This window comes from Parambassis ranga, chromosome 6 (assembly GCF_900634625.1).
Source record: "Parambassis ranga chromosome 6, fParRan2.1, whole genome shotgun sequence".
In the NCBI taxonomy this organism is placed as follows: domain Eukaryota; kingdom Metazoa; phylum Chordata; class Actinopteri; family Ambassidae; genus Parambassis; species Parambassis ranga.
The window spans coordinates 13,177,507-13,197,770 of record NC_041027.1 but is presented as its reverse complement, the minus strand read 5'-3'; the positions used below and the strand labels follow the sequence as shown (position 1 = coordinate 13,197,770).

At 45.9% G+C, this 20,264-nt stretch overlaps 1 protein-coding gene across 2 annotated transcripts in view; it reads left to right on the top strand.

The window, feature by feature from the left end:
• dnah9 (dynein, axonemal, heavy chain 9) overlaps positions 1-20,264 on the top strand; it is a 111,461-nt gene that overhangs the window by 17,885 nt on the left and 73,312 nt on the right. For both annotated transcript variants that reach the window (XM_028408172.1, XM_028408171.1), the window contains 20 exons: positions 1,374-1,615; positions 1,764-1,899; positions 3,153-3,349; positions 3,420-3,679; positions 3,767-3,928; positions 4,410-4,632; positions 4,835-5,001; positions 6,092-6,235; positions 6,331-6,490; positions 6,581-6,736; positions 8,092-8,224; positions 8,313-8,590; positions 8,785-8,915; positions 9,014-9,140; positions 9,481-9,633; positions 10,172-10,297; positions 11,900-12,139; positions 12,318-12,478; positions 16,173-16,329; positions 17,241-17,345. In XM_028408172.1, coding sequence (XP_028263973.1) covers positions 1,374-1,615; positions 1,764-1,899; positions 3,153-3,349; positions 3,420-3,679; positions 3,767-3,928; positions 4,410-4,632; positions 4,835-5,001; positions 6,092-6,235; positions 6,331-6,490; positions 6,581-6,736; positions 8,092-8,224; positions 8,313-8,590; positions 8,785-8,915; positions 9,014-9,140; positions 9,481-9,633; positions 10,172-10,297; positions 11,900-12,139; positions 12,318-12,478; positions 16,173-16,329; positions 17,241-17,345 — 3,458 coding nt within the window. The remainder of the gene's footprint in view (positions 1-1,373; positions 1,616-1,763; positions 1,900-3,152; positions 3,350-3,419; positions 3,680-3,766; positions 3,929-4,409; positions 4,633-4,834; positions 5,002-6,091; positions 6,236-6,330; positions 6,491-6,580; positions 6,737-8,091; positions 8,225-8,312; positions 8,591-8,784; positions 8,916-9,013; positions 9,141-9,480; positions 9,634-10,171; positions 10,298-11,899; positions 12,140-12,317; positions 12,479-16,172; positions 16,330-17,240; positions 17,346-20,264) is intronic.

Sequence of the window (20,264 nt, the reverse complement as noted above, 5' to 3'; positions counted from 1 at the left end):
TTGAGTCTTTGCCCAGCTTCCTTAATGCTCTCAGTTACAGTGCCGTCACGGCTCGGGATCTGGGCTGTAACCCTCCAACTGCAGCAGTTATTTTAACATTTTTGCACATATGAGAGTTAATTTTCTCTCTCTCCTGGGATTAGGTGAGAGCCTCAGTGTTATCAGTTGTTAGTTGTCTGGAGCGGAGAGAGGGACAGTATGTGCACATTTAGAGGAAAAAAGCATTTGTTTGTCTGCATGTAAACACGATGCAGGTTCAACAAGGAGTTGGAACACGCCGATACTGAGAAGGTGAAGGTGATTTTAGCGCTCTTGCTGCCACTGTGAGCCTGTCAGCTTGGTGTGTAAACTAAGAATCCTGTAAAGACTTCTCCTAGAATACTGCTGCTGTATCAAGATGGAGACGTTTGTTTGGAAAATAAGATGTTTGATGCAGATTTTGAGTCACTGATGACAATTTTCAGGCATTATTAGACTGTCCTTCCTCCTCCTCTTCCTCCTCTTCTTTGCTCCATCCTTCTCAGGCTGAGACGTAATGAAAGCGGAGCAGCTTTGCGTTTTGAAGAAACATATGAAATAAGAATAGGAGCGGCGTTCAATCATTGATAAGCTCTGATTGACGCAGAGCTGGCAGGCGCGCTGTCAGTTTCTCCGACTCCGGGACTCCCCAGAGGAACGCGGCACAAATGAGGAGAGTGTTTACGGTACAGGCCGATGCACTCGGCTGTCTGTGGGGACGAGCGCTCGGTCCCTCTGCACCACATACAGCTTTTATGTTGTAGTCTGTGTGTATCCCAGCTTCTTGTGCGCTGTAGATTGATGTGGTGAAGGGGCGAAAGACGGCCATTTTTTTCCCCTCAGTGTGACACTATGACAAGCATGGAATTCTGTAGGATGACACAGACTGTTTGTTACTGTACAACATGTGAAATTTATTGATATTTAAAGGTCGGGTAGGAGATTTTGAAAACTCAGTGAGAGTCAGCCAGATTTGAAAGTAAACACACGCCCCTTTCTCTCGGAGCTCACCCCGAAGCCACGCCTCCCAACCAGTCTGTGACTTCAGCCATCATGCATGTACCTCTCTGGTGCATATATATATATATATATATATATGTATGTATATATATATATATATATATATATATATATATATGTATATATATATATATATATATATATGTACATGTACATGTATATATGCACCAGATATATATATATATATATATATATATATATATATATATATATATATATGCTCAGACTGAGGAGCTTTTTTTTTTTTCTTTGACCTTGTTTTTGCTGCTGGATTCTGGTGTCTTTGTCACACCATTTTTTTCTTGTTTACCCTCTTGACCTTGCTTATCTTTCAGATGTTTGGCAGTACATCCAGGAGGTACGCAACTCTGTGTGCGACCTGGAGAGCCGACTCCAGAGCGCCAAGGACAACGTAGAGCAGATCCAGAGCTGCATGAGGTCCTGGGCCTGCCCTCTGTTCGACAGGAAGGAGGGCAAGAAGGAGGCGCTGCTCAGTCTGGACGACAGGACGGAGAGGCTGGACAGGTTTTACGGTCTGATCCAGTCCTCCGGAAAAAAGATTCACTCCCTGCTTGAGGTGCTTTCACGGGTTAAATCGGCTTTTAAGTGTCACTCATGTTTCATCACTCTAAAGTCAGCGTTTCAGAATTTGCTTTGAAATCCTTTTTTTTTTTAAATGAGGTTGAGATGTGTGTGTGTGTGTGTGTGTGTGTGTTATATTGTAGACCAATCAGACACTGTTCAGAGCCAAGCCACACTCTGAGGAGTGGAAGGCCTACGTGGAGTACATCGATGACATGATCATAGATGGCTTCTTCAACAGCGTGGAGTGCTCCCTCAGGTTCTTCCTGGATAACACCGGTAAGATGACTGACACATTTACTATTTGTTGTGTCTTTTCACAGCCAGGAAGCTGCTGCCAATCGAAAAGTAAATATCAGAAACTAGTAGTGACTCCACATCATCCTCCAGCCAGCTCTGAGTTGGACAGCTTCTTAGCAACGCTTCCTCTGGGGGGTTTTGATGTCAATTGAGTGCCTGCCTCTATTGGCTGAGGACATGAAATAGTTCTGGACTTGCTTGCTGGCATGAGTCTTGTCAGCTGGTTTAGATGGACTGGGATGAGGTTCAAGATGAGATGGATTGTAGCCAGACTGCTACTGTGTCCAATCCTTCTTCTCGCTGGTTTCTACTTCATCATCCTCTCCTCCTTTCCTTCTCCTTGTGTGGGTTCAAAACCTCTTTCATGATTAGGATGGCTCTGAACTGAGTGAACCGACCCAGGAAATATCTCAGGGGCAGCCATGATAACAGCAGGTCCGCGCTCTAAAGGCTGAGGAATTAAGCTTCGGTTCCTGCAGTATCGTGTTTGGCTTCGGAAACATAACTGTCCTTTGAAATGAAAGAAGAAGTCAGGGTCGTTTTGAAGCGGCACTAATCTATGTTTTTTATATCAGCAGTACATCAAATGACTGCAGTGTGAAGGGAGAACTCATGAGAGAATTAATAGCTGCCCTCTGCAATTCCCCTCAGCTCAATGTAGCATTTTAGCATCCATGTTACGGCTAGCAGCTTTACTGTTGAGATGAAACACATTAAATAATCTGGTGGTCTAACTTATACATCCCTCCACAAAGGAATTGACTTATAGTCCATCTTCAGGCAGGGCAGGTGTGTCTGTGGACACATGGCCAGCTGAATCCAGCCTAAACTGGGAGAAATGGTTTTAAAATTTGAAGAAAGAGAAACTTTAATGTGAACAGAGGAAATGAACTTAGACCTCAGCAGGAGCTGGAGCAGGAAAGAGAAGAGAAAGACATCCCTCCCTGAAGCTCAGACGCTGGAGGTGGTGATGTGGCTGGGAGTAACGTGCTAACACACTGATGGAGGCTTAGACTGAGTCATCTGCAGGAGGTGTGTCCCCAAAACCACTTACTGCAGAGAACAGCAGACAGTTTGTGACGGGATGAAGACGTTTGTGCTGGTTCGACTGTTGTGACTTCATAGAGCTGTAGAAGGGGGTTCATGTGCTGCACCATGCTCTGATTGATGCAAAAGTCAACAGCCTTACAGTGAGATTGGATAATCGTGTCTCCCCTTTGTTTTCGCTGCAGACCAGCAAGCTGCTGTGGCCCCTCTGTTCGAGGCTCAGCTGGATCTGAAAGTCCCCGACCTGATCTTCAGTCCCCCCCTGGAGTTTGGGGTTGCAAACAACCTCTTTGTGCTGGTGGAGAACCTCATCAATGACGTGTTCAAAATCTCCTCGCTGGTGCCGCGCCTCGCCCAGCACAGCCCCTTCCCGCACTACCAGGTATGGCACGCTGCTATTTCCATTGTAGTGTCTCACATGCAGCTGACTCTCATTTTAATACCCTCTTCAGGCTGACATGGAGGACATGGCCGACCTGGCCGATATGCGTAATATCCTCATGGACCGTGTGCAGAGCACCATGGCGGCGTGCTGTGAGTTTCGCTATTCTCTGGAGCACTACAGCTACCTGTACGTGGATGACAGGAAGGAGTTCATGCGCCAGTTCCTGTTGTATAGCCACATTCTGACCAGCCAGGACCTGGAGGTTTACGGGGACAAAGTCCCCGAGACTCCGCCGACTCTGGACAATTTCAGAGACCAGGTGGACAGGTGGGCGTCAACAAGTCAACAAGGAGAGTGAGTCAACACAATGAAGCACATCACTGTTTGTGCTGACATGAAGCCTTTCTTCCGTAGTTATGAGAAGATCTACGAGGAGGTGCAGGCTCTGGAGCTGGTGCAGGTGTTTCACGGGTGGCTGAGGATGGACGGTCGTAGCATGAAGAGCGCCCTGCTCAACATCATCAAAAAGTGGAGCTTCATGTTCAAGCAACACCTGATCGATCTCGTAACCAACAGGTACGCCGTGAATGACTCCGCTTAGTGAGACACCAGCCTGCTGGTGGTTAGCTTTGAAGGCTAAAAGGGTTAGCATGACTCCTTTCTTTGTTTATTCAAAGCAGCAATGCATTCATGCCAATCACAGGATATTTATCAATTCATTTTTTTATGTCTCTGATTCAGTAATTCTGTGTTACACTGATATTTCTTGATGTTTTTGTAGTGTACTTCACTTTGTTGGCCTGCTTGTAATGAATAATTCAGGCAGCAGAAGCAAAGATTAGTCCTTAAAATAGGTCCAAAAACTCCAAATGATACATGTTCCTTGTAGTCCTGGCTTGTCACTCATTACTGGAGGCTCATTAACCACATTAACAACAAAAAAAATCATCAAAATAATTTACAATTTGCATGTTAATGTGCATTGTACCACAGTTAGCACATGAAGTCTTTACACAGTGCACACTGGTACCCACTCTGTAACCCCGTTTGTCCTCAGCCTGTCGGATCTTGACAAGTTTATCGTGGTTGCTAAGGCCGGCCTGGGCCGACAGGTGGAGGAGGGTGACTATGATGGCCTGGTGGGGATCATGGGTCACCTGCTGGCCTTGAAGGAAAGAGAAAAAAGCACAGACACCATGTTTGAGCCTCTGCAGCAGACCATTGCTCTGCTGAAGGAGTACGAGCAGGAGCTGCCGGATGTGGTTTACAAACAGTTGGAGGTAGGGACTGAACTTCAGTCAGCTCACATTATTTTCTCGCACATTCTTTGTTCCATTTCCTGCAGCGGAGACAGAACCATTTCTTTTTGCTGCGGCTTCCAATCACCCGTCTCTGTTCACGCTGTTCCTTCTGGCAATTCATCTCATCTCCTGCCCCCACCCTCCTCCCTCTTTCTGCATCTACCTGTTCATCTATCTGCAGGAGCTGCCGGAAAAGTGGAACAACGTGAAGAAGCAGTCAGCGATGGTCAAACAGCAGGTGGCGACGCTGCAGGCCATCGAGGTCGCCAACCTACGGAGGAAGTGCGCCACGTTCGATGTGGAGCAGCACACCTTCAGGGAGCACTTTCGCAAAAACGGCCCCTTCAGGTCTCTTTGTGGCTTTATGTGCACTGTAACGTGACACTGTATGACGCTTCAGTTGGTGTTTACAGAGCTTAAAATCTTCATTGATTTGCTCAGTAACTGCAAATTTCCTTCGTTTTCTGCTCGACGTGACGTTTTTTTAAAACTTTTTTTGCTCCTGAAGCTCTCTGGCGCCCCCTAAGGGGAGGTGCAACTCCATAAGAATAATATCATAAATTCAATATTCTGTACTAGGGATGTCCTGATCAGGTTTGTTTGCCCTCAAGTCCGAGTCTGAGTCATTTGATTTTGAGTATCTGCCGATACCGAGTCCCGATCCAATACTTTCAGGACTCTCTATAAAGGCAATCATTGCAGCAAAACATGTGTGTGTGTGTGTGTCGCGCTACCGCCACACTGGGAGATTTCACACACGCATCGAAGTCTCAAACCCAGGACCTCTCGCGCCAAAAGCAGCTGTCATACTACTACACTACAAGACACAGAGCCACCCTGCATAGAAGGCATTAACTTTGACAGCCCTGATAAATATATATATGAGTCCTGATCGGGAGGTAATGTCTGATTCCGATCGAGTCTGAAATCACGTAATCGGGCCCGATTTCCGATCACGTGATCGGATCGGGACATCCCTATTCTGTACAGCTGATACATATAAAATGTGAGTCTTCCACATCGATGGCCTGGACATCACTTCCTGTGGTCGTAGTCTCTCCATGACTGAGCTGAAAGATAAGAATGTCACCTTTTCTCGCCTCCTCACTTTATAATAGAGAAGTGTTATCTCGAGGCTCTTACATCCCGACAAGGCTAATTGAATCTTAACATAATGATAATTAATTCATAGGTGGAGATGCTTTGTCATAGTGTCTAATTGTCAGATTAGTTACGTGTGTAATTGGTCTCTTAATAACCAGGTGATTATTTTCCCATTAATGTCATGGAAGTCATTGTTAATTGTTGCAGTGCTGGTTACGCTGCAGCCAAGTCAGGTTTGGCAAACCTGCAGCTTTTCATTACAGGCTGCTTTATGCTGTGTGTGTATATGTGTGTATTGATCAGTGCCTGTGTGCGTGCTCATGCATTTGTCCAGGTTTGACAGTAAGCGCCCGTACCAGATGTTGGACTCCTTCCACCGGCAGATCCAGGAGCGGGAGGCGGTGATGGCCTCCCTGGTGGAGTCTGCCAGCCTGTTTGAGGTCACTGTCTCAGAGTACAAACAGCTCAGACAATGCAGGTAAAGACGGAGGCCGGCCAAATCTGAAACTAATGAGCCGATGTGGCAGAGTTGCCAGTTTCATGCTGGATTGTGTGTGTGTGTGTGTCTCCCAGGCGGGAGGTGGGCCTTCTGAAGGAGCTGTGGGACATGATCAACGTGGTTGAATCCAGCATGGCGGCGTGGAAGACGACTAAATGGAGGGAGATTCAGGTGGAGGATATGGAACTGGAGTGCAAACGCTTCTCTAAAGAGATCAGAGGGCAGGATAAAGAGGTGATGAGGAGGAGGAAAATCCAGAGCTTGCACATGTTTGTGTGTCAGAAGTTTGTTGTTGTGACTCCTGGCCTTGTGTCGGTGTGACAGGTCAGAGCGTGGGATGCCTTCACAGGTCTGGACAGCAGGGTGAAGAACCTCCTCACCTCCCTCCGGGCTGTGGCGGACCTCCAGAACCCGGCCATAAGAGCCCGACACTGGCATCAGCTCATGGCTGCCACGGGAGTCCGCTTCACCATGGACCAGGTGAGAGATAAGATCCTGCCGTAGAGTTCTGCATCACACAGACCAGGCAGTTTCTTCTGCTCAGCTCGATCCGCGTCCTCATTGGGCCGGTTTGTTCTGCAGGAGGAAGATCAGATGAGAGCTGTTTGCACCAGCAGCTGTTTAGTTTGTACAGAAATGCATTACACAGGCTAACTGGTCCACTTTGATCTTTTTTTTATTATTATTTTTTTCACGATTTTACAGAGCTGAGCTTGTAATATTCTCGGAAACTGTGATTCTCCACAGTGGGGATCTGTTCAGTTAATATCAAAGCGGAGCTACATTTGCAGTTTGACAGCTCTGTTTCAGGGGCACAATTTGACTGTAAGGATCACAAACAAAAACATTTCTGTGCTTAGCTTACAGTGTGTGCGCTGCAGCTGCTTTATGAATGAAAAGTTCAAAGCCTGGAGGAATCAGAGGATTATAAACTTTCTTCTTAAGACTTCACTGAACAGGTGTGCTGCACACAGTGCATGTACCGAACCAGATTTACCTGTGGCTAAAACCACTAAAAATCTGCAGCCTCCGGGCCGAGGCTGCTTTTGATGTGCAGGCTTTAGAGAAAAGAGCATGTCTGCACAGCACAGCACAACACTGATGCTTTGTGTTTTTTTACAAACACGTCCGTCACTAAGCAGAGAGCGTAATCAGTCTTTACAGAAAACTTTGAGCACCAGTTTACCTGCGGTATCAATTTTAATACACAAAAATGTCTATTAACATGACAATTAATGAGAACCAACAGTTAATCCTGTTTAACAGAAGAATATATTGATAAGTAAATCAAATTCAAAAGTATGCTCCCAGCTTGTGATCTTATCGGTAACCTAATATTATTTTAAAAATCATCCCTCATATAGTCGTCAGATTAGTGCCAGCCTGTAAACGTGTTTATTTCTGCTGTAAAGTTGGACATTTTAACCTGGAGGTCTATGGAGAATGACTCACTTTTTTTAAGCAGCATCTAGTGGTCACAAGAGGAACTGCAGTTTTGTTATTTTCATGTTGGAAAAGAAAGCAAAATAATATATAATATATAGAGTAAATATAACAAGACACAGTGCTTCTGCTGTAGTACTCAGTGTTGCCTTTAGGTGGCACATGTGTCAAAACCATGTTCGTGCCTGAAGCTGGACTGTGAGTGCAGGTCTGAGCCCTCCTGTGACTGCTGCTCTGTATTTTTTATCATAATAACCAGTTATGGGTGCTTCCTGGTAATAATAACCGTGTGTGAAACCAGCAATCATGCCCGTTGCTCCTTTTATTCGTGTTATATAATGCAGCTTATATGAGTTATGGGGAGCATACTGATATGATATGTCTGTGAGCAGGAGACCACTCTGGCTGACCTGCTGCAGCTCAACCTGCACTGCTTTGAAGAGGAGGTGAGAGGGATCGTAGACAAGTCTGTTAAAGAGATGGGGATGGAGAAAGTGCTCTCCGAGCTCAACTCCACCTGGACAGGTACAGGAAGGAAGCACTTGATCTCACCCAGGCTTTTAAGATGATGACTCATGACCTATTAATGGACATTATTATTATTTTTATCCAGGTATGCAGTTCCAGTACGAGCCCCACCACAGGACCCAGGTGCCTCTACTCCGCACAGACGAGGAGCTCATCGAGACGCTGGAAGACAACCAGGTCCAGCTGCAGAACCTCATGTCGTCTAAGTACATCGCGCACTTCCTGGACGAGGTGTCCTCGTGGCAGAGCAAGCTGTCGGTGGCCGACTCCGTCATCTCCATCTGGTTCGAGGTGCAGCGCACTTGGTCCCACCTGGAGAGCATCTTCATCGGCTCGGAGGACATCCGCTCTCAGCTGCCTGAGGTTACACGATTAATTCATTCATTGGTCTTCCTGCTAGTTTCGGAGCGACTTCTTAATCGCTCCCGTGATGTTCAGCCTGTGCTCGTGTCCAGATGTTTGCCATTAAACCTCACACTCTCCCCTGTCTCTCTCTCTTTCTTTTTGTTGGATCTTAAATCCTCTGGACTGGCTCCTTCATGAAATCCCTTTTGCAGGACTCCAAGCGCTTCGAGGGGATTGATAATGATTTCAAAGAGCTGGCGACTGCCGTGCATCAAACGCCCAACGTAGTGGAGGCCACCAATAAACCGGGCCTGTTTGCTAAACTGGAGGACATCCAGGGCAGGTGAGAGTTCAGCAGAGATGAACGTCTCTCTGTTTCCTGTCCCCATGTCTCTGCGCCTTCATTCGTCCCTGTGTGTGTGTGTGTGTTTTTTACTGCAGGCTGTCTCTGTGTGAAAAAGCTCTGGCAGAGTATCTGGACACCAAGCGTCTCACCTTCCCCAGATTTTACTTCATCTCTTCAGCTGACCTGCTGGACATCCTGTCTAACGGCACTAACCCGCACCAGGTGGCTTCACTTACACACACAGCAGTTTCTGATACACACAGACTAGTAGTGTCGTGTAATACCTTTGCTGCCCACACAGGGGCGATGTTGCTCATAGTTTTGCTTCCACCTGCATCATCAGGACATATTCTCATACATTTCCACCTCAGAGGGATAAATCATCGTTAAGAACAAGCTGCCACTTAATCTCTTTAGGAGGAAGTTAGCAGCCATGCAGCAGGACATGGGCCCTGCCCTTCCATTAACAATTTATTTGTACAAAGAAAACCAGCAGTCAGACCGTGAGCCCGAGTGTAAATTGAGCTTGACCTGAGTGTGTGTTCTGTGTGTGTTTGTTCAGGTCCAGAAACATCTGTCTAAGCTCTTTGACAACATGGCTAAGATGGAATTTGAACCAGATGCAGAGGGGAATCCTTCAAAGACCGGTCTGGGCATGTACAGCAAAGAGGAGGAGTATGTCCCCTTTAACCAGCACTGTGACTGCACTGGACAGGTAAAATACACCTGTTATCTGTCATTCATGTCTCTCTCTGAAATTGTGGAACTATAACTTCTAGCTTCTGAGCTAAATGCTGAGGACGTTTATGATCTTCACCTTCATTAGACTTATTAGACTTTGACAGGATGGTGGAGATGGATGTTACAGATAAAACAATTCACTTACCTTTTCTGTAATGGAAGGAATATATATATATATATATATATATATATATATATATATATATATATATATATATATATATATATATATATATATATATATATATATCAAATATAGATATCACAACCCACAATAAAGCAGACAAATGAAATTGAGTCTGTCTTTGCCCCTGGGGATTTGCATATCAAAGCCCATAAATCCATTAATTTTCCATTACATCCCATAGTATTTGCCTGACTCCTCTTCCACTCTAATGCTTATTAATGACCTCATTAGGGTCCTCAGATAAGCGAGGGGCCGTCGGTGCTCATGTGACAGACATTGCAATGTTTTTCTGTATTCACGGCCTCTCTGTCTGTTGTTGCGTAAGGTGGAGATGTGGTTGAACCGGCTGCTGAACTCCATGCGGTCCACTGTCCGCCATCAGATGACTGAGGCAGTGACGGCCTACGAGGACAAACCCAGAGAGCAGTGGCTGTTTGACTATCCGGCTCAGGTAAACAGGCGTTTCACACTGGCGTCACATCTGATGGACTGCAGCCACATTCATGTCTGTGCTTCACTAAGGCGTTACGTACACAGTCCTGGAGCCAGATTCTGTGGAGTGTTTTGAACAGGAGGGATGAATAGAGTGGGTGATAGAGAACAAATATGGGTGTGTGTGTGTTGGGGATAGCAGGACGCTTATCTGTACCTGGAAATGCTAACAGTTTTCTGAAAGTGAGTATTTGATGCTCTGAATGGTGGAATATGTGCCGGGCATCCCTGATTCATGTCTACAAATCGGGAAGTTAGAGCCGCCGGAGAATCCTCAAAAGTGCTTGTTCAGTAAAAGAACATTCTTCAGGGTAATAAAGTCAAGGTCAGTATGTAGTAAACTAAATAAATAGATTCTTTCCATGCTGGTCAAGTTTGAGAACTCAGAGCGGTCAAAATCAAAGCCGCCAGAGAAATCCTGACTTGAACAGTCCACATATGCTCATTAGCATTTATTGTTAGATGCTATTGAGCTGTTTGATCCTCTCTGTCTTTCAGTCTCCTTCCCCTTGTTTGTAAGGCAGGCTGTACGTGAGCCAACAAGGTTATTCTCCCCACAGAAGACTTCAGACCCACAGAAAACTTAATACATTATATATATATCAGGCTGTCTTAAAGTGGCGAAGACGAAAAAAATCTTCATCACTAATGAACTATTTTCCAGTCAACCAGTGCAAACAGTGGAGCTGCAGATTATTTGCTGTAACATCTGGATTTCCTCCACAGGGTGCCCATATTGTCTCTTAAGCCCCATTCACACTGGAGAAAGTCCATCCAGCTAGAGTAGGATTGAATTCAGATTGCTTTTAATCTGTATATGTTCAGACCTATTTTCAAATCTGGCTATCACACACACGTGTCCACGCTCAATCCAGTTTAACCCGGCTTGTTTGTTGTCCTCCAAACCACTAGGTGGCGCCTCGTAATATACAGAGTTTTGTCCCTGTTCAAAAAGCAGTTTATTCCTTTGTAGCCCTGTGGAAAATAAACTCAGGGCAAAGCTGTCGTAGTTCGGCGGTTGTTTACAGACGGCTTTTGTACACGTACAAGTATCACGTCGCTAGCCGAATTCACTAGCCACGTTTGCGTTCAGACCTGAGCCAGATGTAAGCCAATCCAGCTAGATCCACCTCCGAGAGATGGATTGAAATTAATCCAGATATATCCAGATACGGCTTTAATCCCGCTCTAGCCGGATTGGTTTCCCCAGTGTGAACAGGGTCTCAGTGATAGGAGCTTGGTCATTCAGGGGGTGTTTAGAGTAGAGTCACTACTACTCTTTGTTGAGTGGAGTCAGTTGAGGTGGTCAAAATGGGAGGAGCAGGCCCCCCCTGGGCAGATCCAGGACGAGCTGGGAGGATTATATATCTCAGCTGGCCTGGGAACACCTCACTATCCTCCCAGAGGAGCTGGAGGCAGTTGCTAGGGAGAGGGAGGTCTGGGCTTCCCTTCTTGGATGGATGAATAACTGATCATGAAAAATAATGGTTGCAGTCCAGCAAAGTTACATAAAGAAGTCCTCATCAGCTCTGTTTTATTTCCTCCGTTGTGTCTGATTCAGGTGGCGCTGACCTGCACTCAGATCTGGTGGACGTCTGACGTGGGCATGGCTTTCACCCGGTTGGAGGAGGGCTACGACAACGCCATGAAAGATTATTATAAAAAACAGGTGTCTCAGCTCAACACCCTCATCTCCATGCTGATCGGCCAGCTCACCCCGGGCGATCGGCAGAAGGTCATGACCATCTGCACCATCGACGTCCACGCCAGAGACGTCGTCGCCAAGATGATCGCTCAGAAGGTGAGCCTGTGCTGCAGGGATTCCTGTGCTGCTTTTTAAGGGCTATTACCAGTGAGTAATGCACTCAAAATATTCAGGCAGGGTACGTCATTACCATAATTAAAGGGTGGAAAAGCATAGATAATTTTAGACTTTATCTCGAGCGTTGGCCTCGTGTTAAACTCTCCTTTTTATTAAGGTGGAGAATTCTCAGGCCTTCGTGTGGCTCTCCCAGCTGAGGCACCGCTGGGGTGAAAAGGAGAAGCATTGTTTTGCCAACATCTGCGATGCCCAGTTCCTCTACTCCTACGAATACCTGGGCAACACGCCACGATTAGTCATCACGCCGCTAACAGACAGGTATGAGCCGTCATTCCTGCCATCGTAACGACTTTTTTTTTTTGTGTTGGAGTGAAGCTATGGCTGTTTTAATTGCCCATTAGCTTGTCTCAGCTTTCCGTGTGTCACACATGGAGCTGCTCTGCTATCAGGTGTGTGTTCCCATATGAAGAAGAAAATGTAACACAGGGCAGTGCAGACAGGATGAGCAGGTTAATGATGAAGCGTGGCCTGTGACTTTAATTCTGCTGCACTGCAGTGGCAGCAGACTGAGATGTTACTGTCAAATTTGGATGGAAAGGCAAAAGTAAGAAAATGCAAATGACCTTATAATATTTCATGCTGACTCACAGTAAAGTCAGAATCCTAAAGTGTAGGAACATACATGATCGGCAGCATTGATACAATGCTCCTCAGTCGGACTGATAGCAGCAAGAAAAGCTTGTTTTTAACTCTTTCATACTGTAAAACTGAAGCACGTTTTTGAAAAAAAAATCATTTCCGTTGATGAGAATTAGTCTTGTAATTGAGCAGAAGATCAATAATAATCTGACGCCCTCTGAGAATCTTCATTAAAATCATTTTGTATTCCCAGGAAAGCCTTTTAAAGCTGCTCAGAGCGGGCACCCTGCCAGCAGCTTGTTTGTTCGCAGGCACACGTTTATCACAAGATTTACTGAGATGAATACATGCGTCCCACTCTCATTCTGCAGAGTTTGACTGTGCGGTTATTCCAGGCTGACCAGTACGAATTCCCTTTGAAGCCTGAACAAAGCTGAAACAATAGGCTTTGATGGCCAGACCAGCAGCCGTGTATGCACCATATGGTGCATGCCCTCACTGTGACTCATGCAGTTTGCCACCGGCGTTCATTGCAACAATGGACCGCGGGCCAGAGGGCTAGGTGTCAAATCCTTTAATCCACGACTTGAGATAAAGAGCTGAAAGTGCATTTGCTGCATGATATTGTTAACTTCCTTCACAACTCATTACATTATTAAACACAAAGGATTCAAAATAGGTAAATACAAGAAACGTTCAAGCAGCATCCTCCGGGGCTCAGAAATGAAGCCAATGTGGAAGGGTTAAGCATTGCAGTTCACCCCGTGGCCTCTAGGGGCTGCCTCCAAAAGTGAGTCAATCCCCATAGACCCCTAATTAAATTGGCAGGCATGTGGCGAGACTCAGCACAAGCCTTTTTGCTTCCTCAGCTCCACTCACGCTCCATCTCTTCGCCTGTATTTGGAGTTTAGGTGAACAGGTGCCAACATGGCGCCGGTCTGAGCCTCCCATAGAGACTTGTAGTGGTTCTTCAGGATGCTCTGTTCATAGTTAACATGCATGCATGTCCTTCGGTTTCGGACTTTCTTCTTGTGCAGCTCCACCCCACAGCCCTGCACTGAGGATAATCTGGCTAAAGCATGGAGGATGGATGATAACATTAATGATGGCTGCCTTCCATTTATTTGAGGCGGCTCCGGGGTCGGGCAGTGCATGCTCACTCACTGACATGGCTTACTGGGTCACTTAGCAGAAGGGAACCATGACTCATGTAGTTGTTGTGTTCCTGCTTTTTAAAAGCGATGCACAGCTGGAGCAAAACTCAACGTTTAATATTATTATCACACAAAATCACCAACACAGTTTAATAGACACGTGAAACCACACGTGCAAATGCATGTAGACTGACGCCGAGCCTGTGTGTGCTTACAGGCTGCCTCTCATCTGTATGGTGAGTTCACCCTCTGCAGCAGCATAATTAGGCTAAAGGAACTCGGCCTAATCTATAAGAGCAGAAATGTTATGGGCACAGTGTTAGCACTCACTCAATACTTCCTGCAGGATCTGCAGAGCTGCACCATTGTGCAAAATGTCAGGGATATTTCACTCAGTCCACACAGACAGAGGCAGACTGACGGTGTAATAAAACACGTCGCCTTGTCACAGCCCAGTTTAGCTACACTCTCCGGCCTCAGTCGTTCTGTGCAGGACATCCTAATCCGGCCTCCTTCACGACTGATTGCGAGATTTTTGGCCGTATTTCAATGCAGAGCCATAAAGCCTGTTGGCACTGGTATCCGGATGATACACTGTATACAGATGGGATCATTTGTCTTCTGCGAGCTTCTGTCTCTCGTTACGCCTTCCAATATTTCCCTCCTTCATACATCATCTATTAACCAGCAGCTTATTAAAGGCATCACTGTATGGATATTCAAGGCAAACCCACTCTATTTATTGCATGATCAATAAAGTCCTGATTGTCTCTGCTGGTTGTTATTGATACGGGACGGGCAGACTGTTTGTTAGTCCTGACAGGGAGTTAAACCGTCTGATCACAGTTTGTTGTACGCTGTTTGTTACTGTAGCTTGAAGCTGATTGTTACTTCACTGATGGCTAAGGAACTCTCTATTGAAAGCCACTCTACACTCTGATTGGCCACTGAAGGTTTGAATGCCTGATTAGGCCCTCTTATTAAAAGCGCACTCCACTTCATTCATAATTACTGTAAAAGAATGGTTGGTTTCGTGGTTTGGAGAGGGCTCTCTGTAATTTCTCTTCTGGTAGAAAAAAAGGAAATCCAAGCTGGCAGCCTTTGTAAGGCTTTTTTAATTGAAATTAGTGAATTATAGGACAATTCAAACCCTGTCGTGAGACAGGCCCCAACATTTGATCACTTTTGATTGGTCATTTGTGGCAAATATATCTTCAACAGATCCTAATAACATCACTGCTTTTTCTTCTGTTATTGGACTGACCTGATGCAAAGTGGTATTATGTGACAGAATGGACTATGGCTAGCTAGTTAGCATGCTAACATCAAGACACACTTGTAACATCGAACGTAGAAGTCCAAGCAGGAACCTCCCAGGCCGAGAGATGAAGCTGAGAAAACTGCAGTTTCTCACGTGGCCTCTAGGGGGTAAACTCCAAATCTTTGAGCGACCAATACTTGCTACCCAAGCGGCAGCCTTCGGGGCTCAGACTTGAAGCCCATGCGGAAGTGTCAAAACTTGTAGTTCACGCCACAACCACTAGGGGCTGGCTCCAAAAGCGAGTCATTTCCCATAGACTCCCATGTTAAAATGGCCGACTTCACAGCAGAAATGAACATGTTTACAGCCTGGTACAAAAAAACATTCTGGTCTCAAACGATAAGTTCCCTTCTAGTGTCAATTGTACGGGGGGGGGGGGGGTAAATATTTTTACAACTCACTCATTTTAATTATATTCGGACTTAAAATTACACATAATTATGGGCGTTGCCGCTTGAGTGACAGACGGTTGCCATAACACAGCGTGAGTTTCCTGCTTCCACGATCGCCCGCCCCCCTAAACTCCGCTCGGGCTCCCCCTCTTTGTCCATATTTGGAGTTTTGTCGGATGTCATGCTGCCAACATGGTGGTCAGAGCCTCCCACCGAGCTTCAAAACGGCTCTTCAGAAACAAACGGGAGATGTCACGGAAGCTCTGTCCATAGTTTTTACTGTCAATGCTGCTACCGCACTCCAATCTTTGCCTGTATTTGGATTAACCTTAAATTTAGGTGGGGTCGGACACTGCTAACATGGTGATGGCCCTTTTACAAACCTGTAGGTGGTGTCATATATCCATGTTTATATGCAGTCTAAATACTTTAAACTCCACATGTGAGCTGCACCCATAATAGCACGCTAATAGATGGAACATATAACATGTGTCTTCTGTGTTTAGATGCTACATCACTCTGACCCAGTCCCTCCATCTAACCATGAGCGGAGCTCCAGCAGGGCCTGCAGGCACGGGGAAGACTGAGACTACCAAAGATCTGGGGCGGGCCCTCGGCATCATGGTCTACGTGTTTAACTGCTCCGAGCAGATGGACTACAAGGTGAGCGGATGCACACGTACTGTATCTGCATTCATTATGCATGTTGCTTTTCATCTTTGCCTTTGTCAGCGATCAGGTATGCGTTCGTCATTAAAGTTGTCACCTTTACTCCCCTCTCTTTTCATCCCTTTGCTTTTATTTTCTGTTGGCTTCCCTCTTGTCGGAGGAGCCGATTAATTAAACCCTGATTATTATTTCTTTACTAAACCTCGTCGAAAAGCTCTCCCTGCCCTGCGTTATTATTATGTATATGCGTTCTCACACCTTCTGCAAGGTTGGTATAAACATAATCCTGCCTCCCTGAGACAGGAGCATCATTACAGTATAGAGGCATATGGCACCCCTGGCTGTGCACCCCATTGTAAGGTGTGTGTAGAGGGAAGTGCTAATATACTCCAGTAGGAACGCATGCACAAGAATCTGGCTTCAGAGGAAGCATGCTCATATTCTGTTATATACACACAGACACACACACACACACACACGTTAAATCAATCCTCCAGTCAGCTCTGGTTTGCGTCACAGAAGGTTTCCGTGGCCCTGTAATTGGAGAGAAAAGTCAGCCGCCTGCTTCATCCTGGTCCAGCTGCTCTCTGGAGGGCTGTTCACCTGCTCTCCAGTTGATGTTGGGGGAAGCTTAAATGTGGGCGGTAGACGTTTTAGCTTTGCTTTTTTTTTTTTTGTCAGTGCCGGCTTTTATTAGTGTGAGGCCTTGTTTATGCATCAGCCTGTTATTACTCACGGACTCTCAGCCCGGCGTGGTGCTGCTCTGATGCAGTTGAATGTTTTCCATATATCTTCTGTCTAATTGCTGCTGCTGCATCTCCGTCAGCTGCACCACGTCTTGAGTTTCCACCTTTGAGCCACTGTGTCCATCTGAATAACTGTCTCTCTCTCTCTCTGTCCACCAGTCCTGCGGGAACATCTACAAAGGCCTGGCTCAGACGGGGGCATGGGGCTGCTTTGACGAGTTCAACCGGATCTCGGTGGAGGTGCTTTCTGTTGTGGCTGTACAGGTAAGAACAAGCGCAGCTCCGCCCAAAGTCAGGTGGGGACTCCGCAGCGAGGCTGCCATGTGTGTGTGTGTGTGTGTTTGTTTGCACCCCAGGTGGAGCTAAATGTGATTAAAGGTGCTCTATCCAAATCAAGTTGTGGTAAAAATAAGCCCTTGAAAACAGCTCTGCACAAGTAAATAGCCTCTTCATCACAGATTGCGAGCGTAAATTGCTTCAGCTATAAGACTAATCCACCAAGGCTGGCACCTTTGCACCCTAGAGCTTCTTCATAATTGGAGCCTTCTCTGATCTGATTTAAGAGTGGAGGATGGAAAACCGACCTGCGCCCGCCTGTGGTGCCGGTCATGTTGCTCATGCTAATAACAGGACAAAGTCTCAAAGGGCGCGCTGCAGTGATTTGGATAAACCTCTGTTTGTTCAGCGCTCATTTACAAATAGCACGTTATTTGTACCTGTAATTAGGACGTATATTCTATTTTGAATTGATCATCTTAGTGATGTAACGAGCCCTATTCCAGTGAGTCCACAGTCAGAGGGCCTCAGAGCTAACACGCCAGCAAACATGACGATGTCATATGTTTGTGTGTTGATATCTTTTTGCATACATTGTAAGTGTAGACCGTATACAAACATGGACGACATGACACCTTCCCATAAGTGAGGCCAAAACATCTGGATTGGCCCCTGGTGGGTGGCTGCAGGATGGATATAAGCTCCACCTCCTCAAAAACTAAAAAAAAAAAAACAATAATAACTTTTGATGCTAATTGTATTTAGGGCTGGGTGATATTACTTAAAATCAATATCACGATTAATTGAAGCTTTTTCCTCGATTAACGATTAATGAACGATTATTACTTTTTTCGCTAATGGCTTCACTCAAATATCTCCGCCTCGAATGCTCACCTATACTGCTGCTTCTGCCGACGTTCAGCAGCGAAACATCAGAACCTGTATGTGCGTGTGTGTGCGCATGAAATGCGCTGCATGCTGCAGTGGGAGAGCCGCACACACACGTTTCTCGCGAAGTATGATAAGTGTTATTGTTATTGTTCTTGCCACCTCTGGAACACGAACAGATTTCTCTGTTCTCTGGATATGAAACAAGCTCTACAAAGCACTTTAATTTGATTTTTACAGCAAGGGGGCAGCACAGAAACGTAATAACCGAATTAATCGTCATGAAATTATGATAAAATTACGTCGGTTAGAGGGTCTAAATGTCGGTTTCGATATATATTTTTGGTTAATTTCCCAGCCCTAATTGTATTTATTAGTTATTGGTGGCTGAAAATGTAGGAAGTAATTTAACGAGGGATGTGCTCGATGCACAAGTGGGTGGGACTCCAGCTCAAAGATGCCACTTTTGTACAGTGGGTGGAGGCAGAACCGCGTCAGCCGTCTTTATATGGAGTCTATGATCCTGAGTGGCAGACCATGTTCCACTAAAGCAGGTTAAATCTTTACCCCGGTGTAACCAGAGATAAGTGCAGGAGAAGTTCTCTTCTGTCTCCACCCCCTCCTCCTCCTTGCTGAAAGTTGTACACTCTGGATGACCTACAACAGCTGAGCCTTTGATAGCAGGACTCTTTCGAGAGAGCAGCCATATTCTGTGTGTTTCAGCTGATGCGAGCTTTTCTGCTGTCTTGCATTCTGTTATCCTGCATCAAACAGATCCTCCTCTCCCCACGGTGTATTCAAATCCTGCATCATGTGGGACTATCTCCATGCATGTGCAGTACTGTCGAAGCAAAACATGTATGTACAGCTGGCTGATAGGGATGCTGATTGTGATCGCGATGATAATGGAGATAGAGCTCCTGGAAGGATCATTATTCACCGCTACACCTACCACTCACATCTCTGCCCTTCTCTCTTTAGCAGAAATGAAAGTCAGCCAGCCTTTCTCCATAAGCTGTGGAAGTCTAACAGTACTTAGAGAATTTTAAAGTGCCAGAAGAATCAATAGGTGTTACGTGGCGTGATGAATAATAAATCACGGTGGCTTTATACGTGGAGAAGTAGACCTTGAGAACAGAGGAGCGTCAGGCGCTCCGGCTCCGTGACAGCTTGGCAGCAGCCTGCTCCGGCGCTCATCCTACCTTTTTGGTAGAGCCAATGCTGAGCCATCTTTCACCACAAGCATACGTGCCTAATCCATCCTCTTAAAGCGGAGGCAGCTAGCATTGCACGGCGACATACCCGGCTGCCGCCAACACAGGTGGTGGGACCATCTCTGCAGCATTAAATAAAGCAGACAAACAGAAGGCTGCCAGACATAACATGGAGATAAATCGGTGAGGGTCTGCCTCTGTTACAGCCTGCGGCGCACGCTGGATCACACCTCACAATAGTCTCGTTTTTTTTTTTTACTTTTTAAGATGTGTTTGTGGTGTTTTACTTCCCTTCACCTCCCTGTAGGATAGCAGCGGTGAGCCGCTGTCATTTCAGATAAAAAAACAAGCTCCAGTGATGTTGTCATGAAAACTTTTATTCTTTTTGTGTGTGTGTGTGTGTGTGTGCTGCAGCTGCCCTGTTTGTTTTTTTAGTTTTTGTTGCATCTTCCCCTCCCTCTCCCTGTTGTGTTAGTATGACTGAGTGATCTGTAGCCGAGTACTCATCCATGAAGAGATGTTCCTCCTCTTTCCAGCTGTCGACTCGCTGCTTCGCTCTTTTACCACTGGCGGCATGTTAAATTCATAAAGCCTCTTCCAGGCTGGGATTCAGAGTTTTAGGGCCAAGACGCACACGTGCACACACACACACACACACACACACACACACAGAAAGTTCATTTATGATATCTCATTCAATCATAATGTAGACAAGCGCAGCCTCTGTAGTTCATCCATCCAGTAAAGCCTGGCTGATGGCAGACTGGTGTTATTGATGAAATCGCGTCCCTTTATAAAGAAGGTG